The 15,400-nt window shown below is 42.6% G+C and overlaps 1 protein-coding gene across 1 annotated transcript in view; it reads right to left on the bottom strand.

The window, feature by feature from the left end:
- Nucleotides 1-15,400, bottom strand: part of Fam135b (family with sequence similarity 135 member B) — a 262,927-nt gene that overhangs the window by 164,442 nt on the left and 83,085 nt on the right. The window contains exon 2 of the mRNA XM_050145127.1: nucleotides 120-215. Within this exon, the coding sequence (XP_050001084.1) occupies nucleotides 120-196 (77 nt within the window). The 5' untranslated portion in view covers nucleotides 197-215. The remainder of the gene's footprint in view (nucleotides 1-119; nucleotides 216-15,400) is intronic.

Below are 15,400 nucleotides of genomic sequence, written 5' to 3'. Positions count from 1 at the left end.
TATCTTCTCACCTGACCCCACACACAGATACATTTGGATATAAACACACACACACACACACACACACACACACACTGAGAGAGAGAGAGAAAGAGAGAGAGAGAGTGAAGTGTACTCACCCTCTCTGAAAGAGATCCACATTATAGAATTTATGTAGCTCTACAGAAAACTCAACTGTTCCTTGTACTTCAGACATGATCTTTTCGGTTCATTACCTGAAAAACAAAGGAATAAATTAATTGATTAAGATGGCTTCAGCCAAACATAGCCTGGCATCGATACTAGGAACTTAGCAATGCTTAGATGGACAAGAACATGTGGCTGACAGGATCAGTAGAGCACCGTGTCTCCTTTATGGTGTGTTCAAAGGTTTTTCTAATAGGGAAAAAAAAGGCAGAGACACACAGTGCCTTCCTGAGTGCCATGTGGTTAGCACCTGCTATGGCTGGAACTGAGTCCTGGTCCAGGCCCTTTCACCTGCCCATGACATGGAAGCCACTTACCCCCAGTTTCTCAAAGGAAGCATTAGGCGACTCTGTGCTCTTTCTTTCTTTTTTTTTAAATGTTTATTTATTTACTCTGTCTGTGTGTATGCCTGCAGGCCAGAAGAGGGCACCAAACCCCATTACAGATGGTTGTGAGCCACCATGTGGTTGCTGGGGATTGAACTCAGGACCTTTGGAAGAACAGGCAGTGCTCTTAACCTCTGAGCCATCTCTCCAGCCCTAACCTGTGCTCTTTCATCGGTGGGTGTGGACTGGTAACTGCATCAGGGTTGGATAACTGAGGAGAGGATGAAGTGAGCATGCCCCGCTTATCATTTTGTACACACCCTGGCATGTAGCAAATTCTCAATAAATGCTAGCCAGCAATGATAATGCGTACCGATCGCTGAATATCACTCTATCACCAGTACTGAAGACATTGAGGACGCAGGTGCCTGAGGTGGCAGCAGAACGCATGGGTGCTGTGACAGGCAGAAGCTAACCTAATTTGACAGATTGATGCAAAAGCTGATAAGAATGTTGGGCAAGACACCTGGAATAAAATAAAATTACAACTGTCCACATCTGATACTGGAAACAAACCAAGAAGAGGCCCCCAGGCAGACTGAATTTTTGAGTTTGTAAGATCAACTAGATGTGAGATAGTTGAAAGAAAAAAAAAGCAAATCAGTAGAACACCTGTTATATTCTTAGTGTTGCAAACATTATTTTACATACTATCTGGCTTTGACAACAATGACTTTATATGATAAAGACTATTATGTTATTTTTTAAGATAAAGAAAAAAGATGAAGGAAATTCTTTCTTGCAACCCAAAACCAAAATATTGTATCATTTGGCAAGTCTCCTCATTATTCAAAGGTTCAGTTTGCCATAATGTATCATGGAGACAATGTACCTGTGTACCTGCTATTATTGGTATCTGGTATGACCTATGGGAGAAAGAGAGAGAGAGAGAGAGAGAGAGAGAGAGAGAGAGAGAGAGAGAGAGAGAGAGAGAGACAGCAGAAAAGATAGAAGCAGAGGACACATAGTCTTTCATGACTGGCACAGGTGATGGATTTCTGGGTCTTCTATGAAGGCCTCACTCTCTTTCTCTCTTTCTGTCCATTCTCTCCCTGGTTCAGAGCCCAATGCCCAGGGTCTTGCTGGGCCAGCTCCCAAGAATAGTAGTACACCACTCAGGATTAAATAAGATTTCACGCTGTGTCTCTGTACTGGCAAGGACTCCCTCCCAGGAAACATTTATGAAAATGTAGAAGACTGTGTACCAAATGAGAATGTTGCATATCCTTGTAACCAAACTATATTAAACCTAAAAGAATTCTCAGACCAAAAAAAAAAAAAAAAAAAAAAAAAAAACCATGAAACTCCTAGCCTACACTTTGTGCTGGGCAGTACAGAGTAAGCTAGAATCCCGTCCAACACAATAGAATCAGCTGGTGTCAGAAGCCACCCTCTTCACACTGATCTCAAGATGTGTCCAGGAAAAGCCAGATAGCTCTCTCTACGACTCACTTATCACACGGAAAGCAGCACTGCACGCTCCCCCTTCCCTTATCACCTCGCAGGCTCAGTGATCACAAACCTGCAGTTCTGGCTCAGCCATCTGATCTTTTGATTGTGGAGGCCAGGCTCTAACTACCCTGCTGTCTCTATGATCCCTGGGGCTGGATAAGTAGAGGGTAGGAAGTGGGCAGAGAAGGAAAGAGGGAAGGAGGAGTGGGAGAGAGAATGGCAATGCCAATTGGTACATGTTAAATGAGGCAAAAGGGTTTACATATTCGGCTTCACACAAACACTCTTAGGATTCTGGGGTCCGTGATGACCCGGGATCCCAAAAGACATTGCCTTTCCAGCTCCGGGGCTTATACACAGCTTTTCTGGGAGAATGAAACTCTATGAAATAAATATTTAGAATAAAAATATATTTAATATATGGATATATGGAGAATGTGATATATCATTTTCTCCATGGAAAGTGCAGGTTACCATCCTATGATCAAAAACATCTTAATAAAGTCAGAGTCCTGGAATTTGTAAACACAAACACAGGGGCCTTTCTCTTTTTAATGCCATATGATAAATTATAACTAATACATGGCACTAAGTGAAGACGCTGAGCACAAATTTTAAAATATTCATTTTAGATGTTTACTTCGATTTTTCAAGGAAGTAGCTGCACAATATGGAGTTCATGCTCAACAAATCAAAATTATCTCCCTTGGTCCCAACCTTCTCCCCAGATCTTTCTATTTGAAAATTAATGAGGATCTTAAACTGGTGGCTTTTCAACTTGATCCTCAAACTCACTCACAGCTTCAGTGATGAAAGCAACTTTGAGTCCTAACCGAGATCTACTGAGTGAGGTTCATTCAAAGGTTCTTCCATCCTCCCGGAATTCTGACACATACACTCATTTGAAAACCACTGCCCCGGATGCTAAGGTTGGAGCTGACTAGACCTGGGTTGACCCAGTCCATTATGAGTCACGTAATATTGAATGGTGGCTGAACTTCCTGTTCCCTGGTTTCCACAAGATTTATTCAGACTATTGAGATCATTTGCCATGTAAGGCATCCTTTGTGGCTGGTAGGGATAGAGAATATTAAAGATTTAATACAGTATTGTGTGCACTGTAAAATATACACATGACATACACTTGGCAGCTACAAGGCACATGTCCAACACAATCCCCTTCACCTACACCCAGTATTCACCAATCACACAATGTAGGCAAACATATACATACCTACACATGGCATGATATATCCGTGATACTGACAAGATGCCCACGAACAGTATAAACACTAATTATTAAACACCCACAATCAATACACCCACTCACACTCAACATACACCCATAGCAAAACACCCAAATCACTATACACATACTCACCTTGTATACATCACAGCACCTCTGTGATGCCTGCTGCAACCAATGCCTCCCATGACTCATGGCTGCAGACATCTTTTTGTATTTGATTCTAGCATGCTCATTTCTACAGCTACATTTCCTGGGAGCTACATCCTCAAATACTATGATTACAGAGCTTAAAGGAAAATGTTCCCTCAAAAATACTCACAGACTGAGAAAGGGAGCTCTAGCGACCATTGTTCTTTGACTCTGGGAGCTCAAGGAGAGGGAGGGCAAATTCACAGAAGGCCCAGAATTTTTCTAAGGGACTAACCTTTAAGTTAGGGAGATTTTGTCAAGCATTTGTTCAGAGTAATCAATGGCAATCTGTCTTTAAAAGGAGCCAAGGATCATTAGGTCTTTGCCATCTGAGATCACTTGAAGTGCCATCTGAGATCACTTGAAGTCAGCACGTTCGTCCTTGGCACATATTTCCACAGTATGTAAGGCCTCATGCATGCCCTGTTTCACTTACTGCCTAGTCCTAGTTTGGGTAGTTTTGAAAGTCTTCACCTGTGTGGGTCTATTTGGCCTTACACAGGAGGGTAAAAGGAGAGTGAAGGACTTGGGGATGCAACAGGGAGCTGCAGAGAGGTTTAATTGACCAGGAAGAGGGCGGAAGAATACCTAGTCTCTCCAGTGGAAATCTCTCCTCGACATATTGTCCCTGCCCATCCTATAAAAGAACCATCTAGAGACCTAAAGTTAAAAATACAGGTTTTTGGCCGGGCGGTGGTGGCGCACGCCTCTAATCCCAGCACTCGGGAGGCAGAGGCAGGCGGATCTCTGTGAGTTCGAGACCAGCCTCGTCTACGAGAGCTAGTTCCAGGACAGGCTCCAAAACCACAGAGAAACCCTGTCTCGGGGGGAAAAAAATACAGGTTTTTGGATGAAACAGCCAGACTTCCTAAACACCAGAAGAGATGGAGTAACATGCTTGGTAAGGTTTGTAGCCATTGAATCTGCTTCTGATGCGAATTGGGTAAAGAAGAAAACCAGGAGCTAAAAGAGGAGCTAGAGACAAGATGAAGGCATCGATTTCCTATTTGTACAACCAAAGAAAGACAAGAAAGTGTCCGCAGAATATTAAGTCTTTCTCTTTGCAGGCCCATGCTCCTTCCTTTAGAGTTAAGCAGACAGTCTAGATTTGTGTACTGTTTTGTAAAAGGCAGCATCTGGGTCTCTGTGGTTGAGGGGACATGGGAGGCATGTGAATGTGCATGCATGAGCGTGTGTGTGTGTGTGCGTGTAGTGTGTATGTGTGTATGTGTCTGTCTGTCTGCCTGTCTGTCTTAGGTTTGCATATAAGTAACCTAGGATTTATATATCTATTTTATCATTTGATTCAACTTGTAAGCCTCAAAAATTCTTCTCCATATAAACAATCTACCTCACAGGAAGGAGAAGGTTGACAAAGTATGTTCACCTAAGACTCCTCAAAACACAAAGTTTAAGTGTATATCTGATGAGTGCTTCATCTGAGCTTTCGTTTGATGTAAGTCTTCAGATTTCATTGATCCCTCTTGTGCCTGTAATTTTTTTCTAGCTTTCTGTCATCACTGTCCAGAGGGTATAGTCAAAGGTTTTGAAAACTGAGTAACACGGGGAAGGGGTGGAAGAATGAGTTCACTTTTTTCCACAACTGTGGCCAGCAGCTCCCTCCTTAAGAGATAGGTCCAGGAGAATATTCTGCCCTTGGATCAGCGGCATCTGAAGGATTCCTAAATTATGTAAGATTGCCACTGCCTACCTAGGTATCTTGGGATCAACTGGACATTGATCTTTTATCCATCAAGCATGGTTTTCACTTGTCACTACATTCCGTTCCTCAAATCCAACCCCTTCTCTCCATTTCCATAGTGCTGCATTGGGAATGTGCTCACCTTCCTCTTCCATGCATTAGCCATGTCTCCTGGGTACCAGCATCTGCTCCAGCCCATGCTCCTGTTAGAAAACCCTCATATTCTCACTACAGTACTGGACTTTCTAGAATATAAATCAATTTCCAGAACCATGCAGTTGCTTCTCCTTGCCCTCAGTGTAACACAAGAGATATTTTAAAGCTATTCATTTCTTATTCTTAAGATGGTGGTTTTTACCCTCACTCCCTTGTTGAGTCTGATCTTTAATCTCCCTTCCTCAGCTCTATAATGTGAGTTTTTTGAGGATCCCATCTTTGTATGGGTTCTGGGAAAGAGACCCCAGCCCAGAAGGGTGGTCCTCATAAATAATGATGGTCAAACATTCAAAGGTTTCAGCCACTGCCACCAGATTGCATTAAATCGGCCAAAGACATTGCTGTTTTTATTTTTCTTCAACATAGTTGCAAGACTTCAAAGCTCTGTCATGTAATCCACTCTAAAACAAGTAGATTGCTTTAGCTTAGAGGTTGTGGGGCCCCTAGAGAAGAGATGTCCGTGTTCGTTAAATGTTCGTGATTTGAACATTTACAATATGAGTAAAATGTCTAATTAGTGATTTATATTTCAATGATGTTTTAAAATGCCCTCAGTTACCTTCTTGATTAATCTGACTTAAAATTAAATACGTATAGTTTTTTTAAGTATTATAAAGTATATATACCACCTGAGGAAAACTTCTTTAATGGGCATGCTTTCCATTAAAGTATGGTTTTAATCCAAAATTTCAGTATTTAATTTGTGCAGCCTTTGATACTTTAAACTAACGCAAAGAGTATGTTGACCTTTACATACATTTACTTTGTCAAAAGGGCACACGGCATTAGTGTGCTAAAAAGGACAGTGCCTGGGAAAAGAGAGGTGGGCAAACATCTCTCATCCTTCATGGAAGGGTGAGAACACGGGAGGTCACTCAAGGACAACGTAGCAACGCAATGGAGAGCCACAGACTCAGAACACTGTGTCAGCACAATCTGACTTCACTCAGCCACAAGATAGATGACAAAGATGATTCCCTGACACCTGCTCCTGTGCTCCATGCAGAGATGGACCCAAAATCTGAAAATTCTACACTTCTGAGCATCCTGTACCAACTAGCACACCATGGAGAAAATGTTCCCCGACATCTCTACCTGCACTCTGTGAAAAGACGGTTCTGAGCAATCCTTTGCTGCATTTCATGCAGAGATAGTAACAAGCAACCCGTGTCTCCACTCCATGCAGAGATGGTTTGCAGCCATCCACCGCTGAAACCTATGCTCTTCTATCTCCTCAGGAGAATTACTCTGAGCGGTCCCCCTAATGAAATGTGCTATCACAACTTGCCAGACGCCGTGGCTGCTGTGAAAGAATCTGCTCCATGCCCAGAAAAATGATCTCATTAAGAATGAAAATGACCAACACGGTTTGTTGAAGAGACAGAATTTTCTTCAGCATGCACTTTTGCCTTCTTATAAAAAGATCAGGTGTCTGTAGATGTGTGGAGTTATGTTCGGATCTTCAATTCTATGCTATTGATCAATATGTCTGTTTTAATGCCAGTTTCATAATGTTTTTATTACTATAGCTCTGTAATACAACTTTAAATCTGGGGAGGTCATATCTCCAACAATTCTTTCATTATTCAAGTTTGTCTTGATTATCATGGTGTTGAGCCTCCATGTTCACATCTGGATTATGTGTCTACATTGCTCTTTTAGGAAAATTTTTAGGGTTATCCACAAGCAAACATTACTTGCCCACTGTTGAGAGGCAGATTATATTCAACACACTGAAGGGATGCTCTAGAACTGAGGAAGATACAGATAAAGAATGACTGATCAGAGGTCCCTAGGCCATCAGAAAACCCAGACCAGAGATTAAATCAAGTCACAGAAGTATCTAGGAACAGATCCCATGACATAAGAATGAAGAGAGAAATGTAGTAGGCATTTTAGTGTTGACGTTCGTGACCTAAAAAACCAGCTTACCTTTCTTAATCAGTCATTACAGCACTGAAGAGTAGCCCTTAGGAGGGGACTGATTTGGAAGCAAGACCCAAGGGGTAGAGGCACCTCTTTGTGACTCGGTTTCTCCCATTACAAGCTGATTTGTAGCTTGCTGTATAACAAACAGTGGATAAGTGTAAGGAGAAAAACCTGAAATAGTTTTGCGCATGAGAGAAATCATTTATTTCCACCAATCCGCAGCTGGCAGGCTTCCTCAGGACTTCCCTGACGTCAGGTGCCAAAGAAGTCAGGACCTGGGACTCAGAAGCCCATCTATTAAGCACAGTCAGTTGTGGACTAAGGACCTGTATGCTTAAAGACTTTGTGCCATTTGGCACAGAAATCAAAATGTGCTATACATACATACATACATACATACATACATACATACATACATACGTATATATGTATACCAGAACCAATTCAAATATGAGGATCCAAGTTTGTGTTTCCTAGGGTTTCATGGACCCTCATCTTGCACAGTACTTTAAATTGTAGTACAAAGATACGCATAATTTTACAGTTTGGTCATAAGATAGTGGTTCATAAGCTGAAGCTAAAGCTTTGAAGAAGCAAAGCTAAGGAAACCCTGGTCAGAGTTGTCACACCCACAGATCTGGGCACAGAACTTCTCAGCTCATGTGAGATACTCCAGAGACAGGCACGTCTTCATTCTGTAGTAGGCACACCCTTATGACTCTCGATAACAACTAAAACATGTGCACACAGAGGCATCTAAGTGTGTGGGTGCACACATACCCAAAGTTTCCCATGAGTGGGCCCCCAACAGAGAATGTGGGTTCATAGGAATCTCAGTGGCTCCAAGTTTGCCAAATCTGACTATTCTATTCTGACCTCACAGGTTACCTCAATCACACTTTAGACCTCCCATCTTTCTTCATCCAAAATCCTACAAGCATATGTATGTGAAATATTATTTAGCTTTATGGTTTAATTTTTAAAAATTATTACTAATACATTTTTCAACAAAAGCACATAATAGCTGCTTAGTAAATAGTATATGATAGTATTCAGTGAATTGACAATAATTGAGTATACATTATGTAATAATATTTGAGCATAACTAAAGATGAGCTTCAACTTCCAAAGTAATATACTAGATGGATGTATGAAGTCCCAGGAGTACTGTCAGAGGTGAGATCCTCAGAAAAGGTCTTAGTATTGTGTGGGATTCAAAGACTAGGACCCTGCACCAGGAGAGGCATGCTGAGAGTCCAGGTCACAGCCAGGGAAGCTGGGTTTGATTTGACTTCACATCTCCCTGAATCTTAGAAAAGACAGAAGTTTCTTCCCTCTTTCCTGAGGAAACCCAGGTCAGTGAGGTGGTAAGACCCACATTCATTAGGGTTGATGGGGTGGGGTGTCTGCAAGCAATGATAGAAATGACCCACACCAGAGATAAAAGGTGACAGACACACCCGCTGGAAGGCACAGATTTGCAGTCTACAGCAGAATATCAGCAGCTGCTGTCTGCCCCAGAAGCTAAAGAGGGGACTCCTGCTTTAGGATCGAGCCTTGAGTCGACGTCCTCTAGGCTTCCTGACAGCTTTGAGAGTCTATGAATATCACACCATCTAATTTTAAGTTTCTGCATTCATTAATGGCTATAAATGTTTCAGAAGCATTTCCTTTGCATAACTGCAGAGCACCCAATTCAAGTTGAATCACGGGAAGACGTCAGTGGGCCTAGGATCAGTGCTTCTTCATTTAACCCTTTGAGTTCACCTGCACTACCCAGGCACTAAGGAAGTTAGTGGCCCCCAGGCTCACACTTCTACTTATCCTTATACACGGATGCAAGCACTGTGTTCAGCATTCTTCAGAAATCCTGTCTCTCAGCATTCTTTGTGAACAAAGTTTTCAGATTCATGATTTCATTTAACCACAGAATGAACTAAAAAAGATCAAGAAAACATAACAGCGCCCAGTCTCACTAACAGGAACTGTGGCAAGTGAAGTGAGCTACACCGGGTACTCAGGACATCAGAGATTTTAGAAAACTCAGAAAAAGGAGAACTCAGCTCCTTTATAAGCTAGTGGTGGCTTAAGAGGTTGGCACACAGTCATGTGAGAGAAAAGCCATGACTGGAACTTTAATAGCTGGGTCTTCAGAGTGTGGTGGTACATAGGGCTCCACAGAAAGACCCACTGTGCCACGGGCCCAGCCCCACACCAGCGTGCATCTATTCCAAAAAACACATGAAGTCTTAGAAAAACCAGGAACTTCTGTCATGTTCGTTCACGACCTCAGAGTCAACCTGTAAAAATTCCTCAACATTCTACACTTGAGCACTTCATGTCCTCAAGATATATCACTGTGTTTTTTCCCAAGCTGCCATCGACAGCAAGGCAAGGCTAATTGTCACCTCCCTCCTTGATAGGCTATCTATCCCTGCAAACCCTATCCAACTCCCCAGAATGTCTGTGCACCACCCTCTCCAACACAAGTTTCTTCCTATCCTATACTGTGAAGGCACATCTGCATGGAAGCATAGACCCATTACAAGAGAACTTCTACCAAATTTACCAGGAATCATGGGAGATAGAGTAGTACTAGGGGTGGGCAAGAAAAGGAATGGAGAAAAAAGCAAATGCTCTCGTCAATGAGCCAGTGGACTCTTCTTGGTAATTCCATATAGATTATCCCAGCTCACTTTGAACCCACATCTTCATGACTTGAGAGAGATTCAATCCTGGGCTTATTTTGTCTATAAGTAGCAGGGAAGTACATGCTATGTGCCTGAGAGGACCCAATAGCAACCTGCCTGGAAGAAGGACTTAGGGGCTCCTGGTGTGTGCACTGCAGAGGGGCTCACACTTATCAAATGGACAGTAGAGGACCTGACCACAAGAAAGCAGGACACAGAGGTGAGGCAAAGCTGACATTTCAGTTGGGCTCTGCTTGCACCCTGGATTTAATGGTTTTCGATCTCATTTCATTTAGCATCTGTCATTAGCCTTGTAAGAGCACCATGACTCAGCCTGCACCACTTCATTCCCACGCTGACCACCCACGAGATCCATGGGCCTTCATTCCAGCCTTCTCACATACTTCCAGGCAGATTCTACTCAAGAGAGAGAGAGAGTCAAAGGATGCTTGGGGATGTATTCTGGACTTTTCTGGGATCCAAACAGATTCCAAAGAGGATTAGTCTTCCACGGACTCGCTGGAGGTGGTGTCAAACGTGCATCAGGCATTCTGCTTCAGGGACACAAACTCCATTTGTCTAGGTGTCCAGGCCTCCCCTGAAGCTTCAGTTGTTGGCTCGCCAGGTAGGTATCAAAGCTGAAGGAATTTGGACAAATCCAAACCCAGCTCCCTCTGCTTTTCAAAAGGAAAACTGGGGCAGCTGTTGGTTTGGAGAACCACTTGGTCCAGAGGGAGTGAAAGTGTGTTGCCAAACTGCCATGACCACAACTCCCAGCTCTTTACTAGGTGTTGGGTATGCATAGGCTGGTTTGCTTCTCAGATTTCTCCTCTGCGTTTGGTGGCTGATAACCCTCTCCAGTCAGAACTGTGAGAAAAGCCAAATAACTTCCCTCCATAGTACACAGTTTGGCATCTCAGACAGAAAACACTTGACGTAGTCATCATTGTTAACATTGTATTTGTGACAAAAGACAACACTTAAAAATGGTGACATAGAAAAGTAATGATCCTCTCAATCAGGGTTAGAAATATTGGCCGCTTAGAGTGCATGGAGGGGTTTCATTTTATTCTTTAAATTTTCTTAATTATTTTAATTTACTTATAAGTGTGTTTTGCCTTAATACATGCTATGTACCACATGTGTGACTGATGCCTACGGAGATCAGAAGAGGGAGTCAGATCTCCTGAAACTGAAGTTACAGGTGGTTGAGAACCACTATGTGGGTACTGGGCACTGAACCTAGGCTGTCCAGAAGAGCAGCCAGAGTACTTAACCCTGGAGCCAACTCTCCATCGCGTTTTCATTTAACAGTGGTTCTTCCGAAATCCTATCTACACCATGATCTTGGCAGGAAGTTACCCTGGGATCATAGAGAGACACACACATAAATGGGGGAAGAGAGAGAGAGAGAAAGAGAGAGAGAGAGAGAGAGAGAGAGAGAGAGAGAGAGAGAGAGAGAGAGAGAATGGGCATCAGTTCGTACTGGACACATCCATCGTGTAAGGGAATGTGCAATGTGCCATGTCACAAGCTGGACCAAGTTAGGTATCTCCTTTAACCCCAACCACAAATGACCATTTCTGTACTGTGCTGTCACCAGGCTTCTTAATGCTAGAGAAGGTGGCAGCCCCTTTCAGCTCCAGAATGAATGGTTCTTTAGATGGAGACTCAGAACCCTGGGGCAAAGATATATTCATTACCCACTCTGTTTCTTGAACCCCTCACTCACAGTCTTTAAAGGAAGTCAGGCTTTGGTTCAAATCCCAGCTCCAAAAGGCATTTTTCTGGTGTGCCACTTTTACTACTTTTTACTCAGTTCCCCCGTCTGTAAAAATCATGCACATCCAACATGAAGAAGAAGATCCAGGAGACATTCGTGAAGCCTGAGCACTCCAGTTTACTTAACTAATGTCTCCCGCCTGGTCAGAGTGCCAAGGCGCTGCGCAGAAATGAGCTGTGTAGACACAGTCTCAGTCCTTACCCAGAGAAGCTTCACAGCAGCTGTGGGATGGAGCAGTAGGATCCTAACATTCCATCTGCATTTTCTCCAAAGGTTACGTTATTTAGCTATATTCCTTATTTCTATAAATAAGTATTATGGTATTACAATAATGGGTAAAAGGGGAGCAGAGGCAATAGTTTTTCAAACACTGTAACCTCTAGAACTGGGGAGATGGCTTATTAGTTAAAAGCACTGGCTAAACTTACAAAGTCCTGTCTTTCAAAGGGCGCAGAATACTATGCTGCCTAGTTATAAAGGGACTATCAATGGAAGCTTAAGAAAATTGAAGATCGCTGGGTGGTGGTGGCGCACGCCTTTAATCCCAGCACTTGGGAGGCAGAGGCAGGCAGATCTCTGTGAGTTCGAGACCAGCCTGGTTTACAGAGTTAGTTCCAGGACAGGCTCCAAAGCCACAGAGAAACCCTGTCTCGAAAAACCAAAAATAAATAAATAAATAAATAAATAAATAAATAAATAAATAAATAAATAAATTAGAAAATTGAAGACCAGTATGAAGATTTATAGACTTTAGGTCAGAACGTAAGGTAGCTACAGGACTGGAAGTACCTTCTCTGCTTCAAGGCAAGTCGTTAAGGACTTCTTACTCCCTTGGTCATGAAGTTCTAGACCCTTACCTTGGCCAGTATGGTCCACAGGCTCTCCTCCTAGCTCTACTGGAGACAGTTTCTTCCTAGAAAGATGAGCCTGTTCTCAGGCTCCTTACTAGTCAGGAACTGTGCCTGTATGGATGTACCCGAGGCTTTGAACTGAACATTTCTTGTGCCAGAGGCTTTCTCCAAGGTAGTTCTCAGTTGTTTTCTGGTCTTAATCCAAGGCCTTTTCCCCAAAATTTCTGTCTGCTCCTCTGGTATGTCATCTTGATTTATTGTTTTGGGGAATAATTTTCATTCTATAGAATTAACTATTTGCTTGGTTTCTATGTCCTGCCGAAAAATTACATTCCTGGAAAAGAGCAATCTTTGCTCTTGAGATGCTGTGTTCCCAGTGGAGAGCATAAGACTCAGGACAGACACTGTATTTCATAAATGTTAAAAGCGCAAAAGGGAGAATGGACTGAGTTCTAAAAAGCAAAACAGAACAAAAAAAAAAAAAACTCCAGAGAACTCAGAGGCTAAGAAGGGCCATGTTCTGAGCTCCCAAGGTCCAGTTGAAAGAGGAAGGAGTGAGAATATGAGCAAGGAGGTCAAGATCCTGAGTAATTCACCCACTGAGACAATCTGCCTGAGCTAATGGGAGCTCACCAACTCCAACTGGATTGGGAATGAACGAGCATGGGATCAAACTAGTCCCTCTGAATGTGCTTGACAGTTGGGGCAGACTGAGGGGCCACTGACAGTGGCACTGGGGTTTGTCTCTACTGCATGTACTGGCTTTTTGGGATCCTATTCTCTTTGGATGTATACATTGTTCAACATGGATGTAGTAGGGAGGGTCTTGGACTTGCCACAGGGAGGGTGCCTTGTCCTCTCTTAGGATTGAAAGGGGAGGGGTGGGAGGGTATGGGGAGGAAGTGGCAGGAGGGGAGGGAGTGGGAATTTGGATTGGTATTTTTTTAATAATAAAATAATAAAAGAAAAAAATTAAAAATAAGAAAAGAAAGAAGGGCCAACCAATCCCCTTAATACTGTATACTTCAAATTTTATTTCAGTACAGCTTTAAATGCAACCTAACAAGTGATCATGAACACGTTCCTGCTTTTTGGGAAGGATATCTAAGTGGAGGTGGGCAGCCAGAGCTACTCCAAACGACCCAGCTAGTAACTGTCTTCATGGCTCTCATTGGGATTTCCTTAGCCAGGGGAGAATGAAGATAATGAATATTCCAGAAAACAGCAGTAGTCAAAGGTGTGCAGGGTCCTTGAGATAAGGGCAGAGTTCAGAGGGAAAGAAAATATAAGGTAGGTAGGAAAAAAACTATCAACTTTAAAGATCTTGGTAGCTTCCTTCAGCTGTGAATCAGAATGAACTTAAAGTTGGAAACTTCATACTGATTTAGCTATTAATCAGTATAAAATGACAACGATAAACCTATTTTTGGCATGAATTAATCGTGAACTTATGCCTTTTACTTTTTAAAAACAATCTTCAATATACATCCCCACAAAGGCTCTGTAGACCTCTTTTCTGGGCATGAAGAGATGATGACTCTACTCAATCATTCAGCAAGTATTCACATTGACTAAAAGCCCATGTTGTATCAGCAACTAACGTCAGTATAAGAGATGTAAGGGAGACAAACAGGCCCCAAAAGAGGGAGGTACTAACTCTATGAGATGACCAGCATACAGCAGAATGAATGAAAGGTATAAGGGAAGAGAAATATTCAGGAATCCTGTCTCAAGATTGCAAAAGTAGCCCAGTCATTTCATTATCCCTTAAGTGGTTGACAGGATCACATCTCTGTATTTTGGCTAAGAACAAGAGAAGAGGTTCAGGTAATGAAGACTGTACTTTAAGACTTATTCCAAAGCAGAGCACATACCAATCTCATCATCCACATAACCTAACACACAACAGAAATAAGAAACCGAAACTTGAGATTTTCTGCTAAAGATTCCAGGTCTTGGCAGCCAACCAGATGCTACTGGGAAGGTGTCCACTTCTCAGGGCTCCTTCTGCACAATCATCCCAGGGTAAGTCCTTCCAACTCAGCTTTTCACTTAGCCTGTATCTGCTCCTGAGAGGATGGTGCTGTCTTCAGAGATAGTAACTGGGGACCAGGGAGGCAATGTGCACCCAGAAACAGTACCAGAAAGAAATCGCTAAAGTTGTAAACCACTATCTCCCAAAGCCCAACCATCTTCCCCAGATCCCCCGATCCTAAACAACACACACAAATACTCCCTGATTTTCTGTGTTCTCCACTTGTAAGTCAGAGGATCTTTTGATATGAAAATTAAATCCTAGAATTTCCTAGCTAGAAAATCCCGTTTGCTTCCTATCACACTTTAAATGAATTTGAAGTCCTCTAAAGAGGAAACACAGATGGCCACCACATCCCTGAAAAGAGTCCCAACATCTTTAGTCATGAGAGAGATGCCAACTCAAACCAAAGTGAATGACACCAATTTACAAATGGCCAAAGAGCTCAACAGAAACCTCAGCAAAGAAGACACACAGAAGAAAAAGACAAAGAGAAGAACAGATCATCAAGTGTGTCATCAAGGAAATGCAAAGCAAGACAAAGACACACCACTCACTGCACACCCACCCCAACGGCCCGAAGTCACAACACCAAAGCACCAAATGCTAGAGAAGAGGTAGAGAGAGATACAGGAACTCTCATCCATCCCTGATAGAAACACAAATAGTTAGGTCACTTTGGAAAAGGGTTTGTGGTTTTATACAAAAATAAACATATTCTTATCACAAGAT

The sequence above is a fragment of the Alexandromys fortis genome, unplaced genomic scaffold (assembly GCF_014885135.2).
Source record: "Alexandromys fortis isolate MF-2015 unplaced genomic scaffold, M_Fortis_MF-2015_v1.1 scaffold_2_1_26212458, whole genome shotgun sequence".
Taxonomy (NCBI): domain Eukaryota; kingdom Metazoa; phylum Chordata; class Mammalia; order Rodentia; family Cricetidae; genus Alexandromys; species Alexandromys fortis.
The sequence above is the reverse complement of the archived record's forward strand: the minus strand, read 5'-3'. Positions and strand labels throughout refer to the sequence as shown.